The following is a 6,678-nucleotide window of genomic DNA, read 5'->3' as shown; positions in this document are numbered from 1 at the left end:
TTCTAGGCAAGAAAGGTAAAATATGTGGGCAAATTGAGAAGGGGGAAGGGGAGCACACCTTCCCCAGGTTTTGCTTTTGCAAGCCTTGTAAGAATTGTAATCATGTGAAGTTCCCAACTGAGCTCAAATGCAGTTCCCTCTGCTTCAGTGAACACGTGGCTGTATTTGGGGATAAGGTTTTTATTGATGGTGTGATTTAGATAGCAAGTATATTATTTCAGGTTACTGGAGGTTAAAGAAAAAAGCCATAAATTATTATCAAGCCTGGGTAATGGGTGGGTGTAGCTTAGGAGAAAAAGGAAAGAAGTAGGTGTGGAAGGATAAAAGGAACTTCTAAGCAGAATGTTGTTACATAGCTGCTGTATAGTCAGTAGATAATGCTTTTTGGGAGAATTACAGAATTATACAAGACTTCAAGTTGATAGCTTGTTTATTTCCCATCTCACAACTGTAAATGTAGCAGTCACGCACGAGGGTACACGGCTCTGGGGTAATACCACAGGTACTTCATTTGCACAGGCTGTGGAACAGGGAGCTGCTTTGGTAGCAAACTTGTGCAAAAGAGAAGCTCAGGAGTGCAGGAGGGTGTAGTTGCAGAGGGAAAGATGACAGGAGTGTTAAGCTAAAAGAACAAACAGCCTGCATTTTTCCTAGAAGTGCCAGCACTGCCAAAGCCATGGGATTTTTAGTCATATAACTTATTAAGGAAATGTGTGAGAGACACGGGAGAAATAAGGTGTGAGGTGTTAATGGCAGGCAGGGCAAGCTGGGATTGCTGTGTGGCTGGGAAGGAGCACCCTTTGGCTTGTGCAGAGCCTGCAGCTCTGTGCTGTGAGTGGAATGGGGGTGACTCCACACTGCTGCCTGCAGCTGTGTTCACCTGCCTGCCTGGCACTGGCAGGGTGTGCAGGAGGCATTTCTGACTGCTGCCAGGTCACACTGCTGGCTGCACCTCGCACTGCCTCCACACTGATGGGTCACTGCAGCCTGGAAGATTGATTCCCTCCCCACACTGTCCAACTGAAAGAGCACCAGTGTGTCTTCAGGGGGTTAAAACCAGCTGAAAACGCTTCCATTTCTTTCAGTTAATTTTTATCCACTATCAAAGTTCTTATTCTTTAACCTATTACTTACCTGAAGGCCTAACCCTACAGCTTTGCTTAGGCTGGGAGCTCTGGGACAGGGAGTTTCTGCTGGTAGGCTGGTACAGGACATTCTGGTTGATGCTTTGGCTTGTACCAGTGTGGTCCTGCCCACTTTGGTAGAGAATGTGAGTAGCAGCAGGCACAGGCTGAGGCTCCAGAAATTGAATGAGGTGTGAGTAGTTCCCTCCTTAAAGCTTTAGGAGTTACTGTTCTACCATATTAACTGTCCAGATGGGCTTTGCAATGCCCATAACCCTCAAGAGCAGGTATGTGGTGAAACTTGACAGGAGAATTAAAACAATTGAAGTAATAATCATTAAGAAGGAATCAGCACTTGCTGGATGCTGTCCCACAGCTCCAGAGTCTGGGTGGTGGGTGGTGCAGTGCTAGTTCAAAAGACTGATAGTTGCATACCAGTCCTGCCACAGACTTCTTGAGTGATGCTGTTACATGAAGATGTGCTTCCACTACAGTAAATCTGGAGGAGCACAGCTGATATTTTGACTCATCAGGTGAAAGGCCTTTTTATTTAAAAAAAAAGCTCATTTCTGTCATTCTGGCATCCCAAGAAATGAAGCATTCTCAGTTTGAAGCTGAGACTCTTTTGTTACTCGCGTGTGCCTCGATTCTGAGTGATGCCTGTTGGTGACAGTGAGGCCTGGCTTTCAGGTGTTTTTGGGAAGCTCTTGGGACACCCAGGTGCAGATGGCTGGCACATGGTGGCTCCTGGATGACAGAGTGCTGTGCTGGCTTTGCAGAGCAGTGTCCTGCACAGTGGGACTCTCCTGCACTGGACTTGGTGAGGCCAAGGACTCTGCTGGACACAGATGACACCCCACTGTCCTTCAGGGAATGGACAAAACAGGAAAGACAGGCTGCTCTGAGGGGAACTTTTCTCTCCATGGGAGCTGACCTAGTTCTTACTTTAAGTTAGCACAAAGACAATTTGTGCTGGTTTTGATGCTATTAGAACTTGAACAGTGTATACACCCACAGTCTCTGAATCAGATACTCTAAACTAATAGTTCAAATTAGAGGGTTTTTTCCTTTTTTTTTTTTTTTTGTTAGAGCAGAAACTACATTACTCTAGCAGCCACTGGTTCTCTTCACTTTAACTGGTAGCTTCAAGAAATCATTCTTTCAATTGATTCACATGCTTTACATGATTCTGTGTTTTATTCGACCAAATGAAATCTGTGCAGTTTTAGGTCACTAAGAAACATGGCTGTTTTTGCAAGAAGCTTCCTAAATCGATATCTACAGGAGGAGAGGAACAGGTAGAGCCAACACCCCTAAGAAATAAAACCCCAAACCATCCCTGACTCAATCTCTTTGTCCTCTTTATGTAACTCAATGCAGAACTATTTGTCTGAGCAGTTCAGCTGGTTCTACCCTAAAATCCAGAAGGCTTGGTGTTGTTCAGACTCACATCAGGAGCTTCAGTTTGTTTTGTACACAAATCTGGGTTTCTGGCCTCTGTTGAAGGTTCAGCTCCAGAGAAAAGGATGTTGATGTCTCACAGCTCTGGTTCTTCATGTTTCAAATGGACACTTCTTGTGGAACTGGTAGCATGGTCTTGTCCATTTAGCTCAGAGCTTGTCAGAGGCTGCACTTGACAGGCCAGAAACCTCATTCTCACAAGTTTAGCTGATGCCCTTGAGATCTGCTCACTGTGCACACCCCCAGTCCAGCCTGCACACCTGGTCACCCTGGTACTGTCCACTGGCAGAACAGTGGGAGTCACAGATCCAGGGGGAGCAGGAGGGAAATCTGGGCTTAGTTAATCTGTTACCATCTCACACACAGGCACACTTTGCCATTTAATGAATTACTTGGGGGATGAGATGCCTTTCAAATGTCTAATCACTTAAAACCTAAGGAGGTTGCACGTGGTCTGTGACAGTCCAGGAAACACTGAAGGTTATGGTGAGAATTGGGAAGTGGTGCTGGGTATTAAAGGATGGTATTTTGTGATGAAATCCACTTCAGAGCAGTCTGTGGGGTGGGTGTGTTGAGCACAATGGATTTATGGGTTTGAGCCTTACCTGTTTTCTGTGTTGCTGCTGTAACTCCACCACTTTGTGTGATCAGCTTTTTTACCTGATCTCAGTCTTGCATAGGGCATTGGATCCTAGCTCCAAATGTGGCATGCAAGACTAGAATCCCAACTGAGGACACTTTAGAGAGTACTGATAATCAAGTGGAGACTAGAATTCTTCCAGAAGTAGTTAACTGTCCATTGACTGGGATGCTGTCTGGCCAGAGAAATCTGCTTTAGCACTTCAGAAATGTCTGTAAAAAAAAGTGTCTCTGTAAATCCTTTGTGCGTACTGGTGAGAGATGAAGCCAGTTCTGGAAGAGCTGATAAATGATGTGATTATTTTAACCACTCGATGCATATTTACTGTTCACAGTATTGCTACACAGGTAATTAATAATAGCCAATTCTTGTGTGTGTTTCAGCAGGGAGGAAGGGCAGGGGCAGGCTTGTTGCACTTCACAGCTGCTGCCCTCCAGGGTCCTGTGCCACTGTCACCCCATTCTCTTGGGAGAAGAGGTGAGGATTTCTACCAGAGTGGCTTCATTGTAGAGGTAAAGCTGAGTATATTAAGCAACATTCTGCATAAAAGCAGATCAGCCATTGCAGAAAGAGGAGCTTTGAACAGGTGCCAGCACTTCCTTCACACTAGGGACAGAGTGGTTTTGAGAAGGGATATAAAGAGGTTTAGGAGAGTCTCCATCCTCGAGTGTACCCAGGTAGCAGCTGGACAAGGCTATGAACAGCCTGATGCATTGTCACAGCTGGTCATGCTCAGTGTGGGGGGTGATCCTGTATGTGTCTTGGGGAAAGGATTGTCCTCTGCCCCTCTACCCCCCTCCCCTTACTACAAAGCTGATGATAAGCTCAGAAAATTGATAATTTTAGTGCCAACAGGTTTTCTTCCTGGCCAATCAAAACAAACATGCCATGGATAAGGAAAGGAGGGTGCAGACACTTAAGGTAAACACAGAAATGACAATTGTCTTCTGTTAGAGTGGTGCTGGCTGCAGCTGTCTGACATACCTGTGTGTCTGTCTGTGTGTCAAGGTCTCTTGGTCACCATGTCCCCCCGTGGGTGACCGTCCCCATGGGTGTCTGTACACACCTGGCAGTACCTCAGTGTGTCTGCTGGGCCACGTGTGTCTCTGGGTGTCTTTCAGTGTCCCATGTCTGTGTCTCTTGGTGTCTGTGTGTGTATGTTGTGCTAATACTGCTGTAGCTGCCTGATCTCCGTGGCTTCTTAGAGAGTGATTTTTAATTTTTTTCCCTTTTCCTCCCTCCCCCTCCCCTCCACCTGCCCAGCATTGACCCAGTGTCATCCCCAGAGCAGAGAGTGACCCCTCTGGTCAGGTCCCTGTGTCCCTGCTGTCCCTCCATGGGATGGCTGCTCTGAGGTCACTTCTGGCATGGCCCCTATGGCTGAGCAGCCCTTTTGGAGCTGCAAGAGCACAATCCCCACAGCGACTTTGAAAAGAAACAGCTTCACACAGATAGACGGGCTCGAGACAAACACAGGCTGAGAGTCACTTTTACAAGTTTCTTTATGAAATTAAATGTTGCCCCTGGTTGGTCTGGGGGGAAGATATAGTGCAAGAAGGACTTTGTACAAGCTACTGAATTCAGATATCCCTGGATGACCAGACTTTGGTCAGCTACATCATCAACAAACACTGGATTTCTGAGCTCTGCAGACAGTGCTCACTCACACTTGAGCTGGAAAGAGCCAGTGTCTTCCTTCCACTGTCAAAGGATGTCTCCTAATCTAGGGAATTCAGTCAGTATGGCTTCTAACTCTCACTATGGTAAGGCAAATCTTTCTTTTTTGCTAACCAAGGTTTAAATTCATTCTTTTTGGCCATCATTTGAAACTTAAGTACTTAAAGTGAGGTTCTTTATGCTAAGTTTAGGCCTTTATAAAGTGGTTTTCCATTTTTAAAAGTGTCAGTAATACTCCTTGAATTTGAGGGTCTGTGGGAGTTTGCATAACAATGACGTTGCAGAGTTGAACAGCAGACTCTGACTTCTGGGAGCTAGATTTGCAAATATTGACCTTTCTTTAAAATAAAAAAAGAAATTAAACAGACAAAACAGGCATCAAGTTAACAACATCCGACAAGAACAATTACAGACTTACAAAATACACAGTTCTGATTTTTACCATAAATAAACACATTACAAACAATGAGCATTTTCATTGGCCAGGAAATATGGCAGAATGATGGAGAGACAAGAATCTAAAGAATTGAGTATGGTATTAATTAGGCACATTTTTCTCTAACTTATGTAACTCAAACCCACTAGAGAGATTCTTCGACTTGACTCATGCTGCAGGTTGGCACAGTTTAATGTAGGACACCGTTCAGCGGTGCTGTTGGACTAGAGGGAGGGAGGAGGTCACAGTGCAGTGCTCACTGTGCTCTGAGTGCCTGCAGAGGCTGCTGAGTTAGCTGGACACGTGGAGGAAGATCATAGCTCTGAGAAATGCAGGGCACGGGGGTGGGCAGAGCAGAAGGGCTCATCCCTCCTCCTCACGGACTCTGAACTGTTGTTCTGAGCACGGGGTCCATCAGCTGCCATCCCCTGTGACAGCTGCCAGCCAGCAGTGGTGGGCACGGCAGGGAAGAGTGAGTCCAAGTACAGCTGACAAGCAGAATCCCTGGGCTGCAGCCTGTCCAGCTCGCTGCTGTGCGCTCCTGGAGCTGTGCCTGCCGGCCAGTGCGGGGCTGGCTCTGGCACCGCTGCCCACGGGTGTGCGAGCGCCCACGTGGCCTCACCTCGGAGCCAGCAAAATAAATAGGGAAGGCAGGAGCACGCGTGCCATCCTCTGTAAACACAGCGTTGGATGGACCTGCCGGGACTGGTGGATAAAGTGCTTTCTCAGAAGGGGTTCAGGCACAAACACGGCTGCCCCTATTTCCGGAAGGGTGTCAGCCTGCTGATGTTCTGCCAGAAGTTCGAGGGCTTGCGCTTGGGCTCTGCCAGCATGAAGACCTGCTGCTGAGGCAGCGTGGTGGGCAGGGTGGGGTGCTTCTGCCGCATCAGGAAGTCGTAGTAGGGCCTGGTGACAGCTGGGAGGAGGAGGAGGAGGAGGAGGAGGAGATGGGAAGCAGGTTAGTTAGACACAGCTCCTTTCCCCCCACTGTGCTGCCTTCCACAGTCCCCATTACAGCTGCAGGGCTGTCTTAGTGTTACCCTTCCTTTAACTTATCCTTACTTTCAGCAGTGCCTTTTAGGATTAGAGCTCATGTGGAAGGCCCAGAAATGTGCTGCACAACTGTCAGGTGTTCTGGCAGCACGACAGCAGGGCTAGAGAGCTGCAGCTCATGACTGGTGACAAACTTAGCCGGTGCTTTTGGCTGTGCTGGGAGAAGCAGCTGCTGTGCAAGTGCTGCTGGAGCCTGTTCCAACCTCCTGGGCTGCATTTCTGAGCAGGAATGGTCAAGGCTGGTCTGTGCTGTGCAGTCTCCTCTAATGCTGTGCCCCAAGGGCTTT

General features: G+C 47.5%; 1 protein-coding gene across 5 annotated transcripts in view; it reads right to left on the bottom strand.

Moving 5' to 3' along the window:
* Nucleotides 1-412: 412 nt before the first annotated feature.
* Nucleotides 413-6,678, bottom strand: part of ARHGEF4 (Rho guanine nucleotide exchange factor 4) — a 203,940-nt gene continuing 197,674 nt past the window's right edge. For all 5 annotated transcript variants that reach the window (XM_088170536.1, XM_014870310.2, XM_088170538.1 and 2 more), the window contains one exon: nucleotides 413-6,254. In XM_088170536.1, the coding sequence (XP_088026662.1) occupies nucleotides 6,097-6,254 (158 nt within the window). In that variant the 3' untranslated portion in view covers nucleotides 413-6,096. The remainder of the gene's footprint in view (nucleotides 6,255-6,678) is intronic.

The sequence above is a fragment of the Sturnus vulgaris genome, chromosome 10, assembly GCF_052056855.1.
Source record: "Sturnus vulgaris isolate bStuVul1 chromosome 10, bStuVul1.hap1, whole genome shotgun sequence".
NCBI classification, from domain to species: Eukaryota; Metazoa; Chordata; class Aves; order Passeriformes; family Sturnidae; genus Sturnus; species Sturnus vulgaris.
This window is presented reverse-complemented; position numbering and strand designations above follow the sequence as displayed.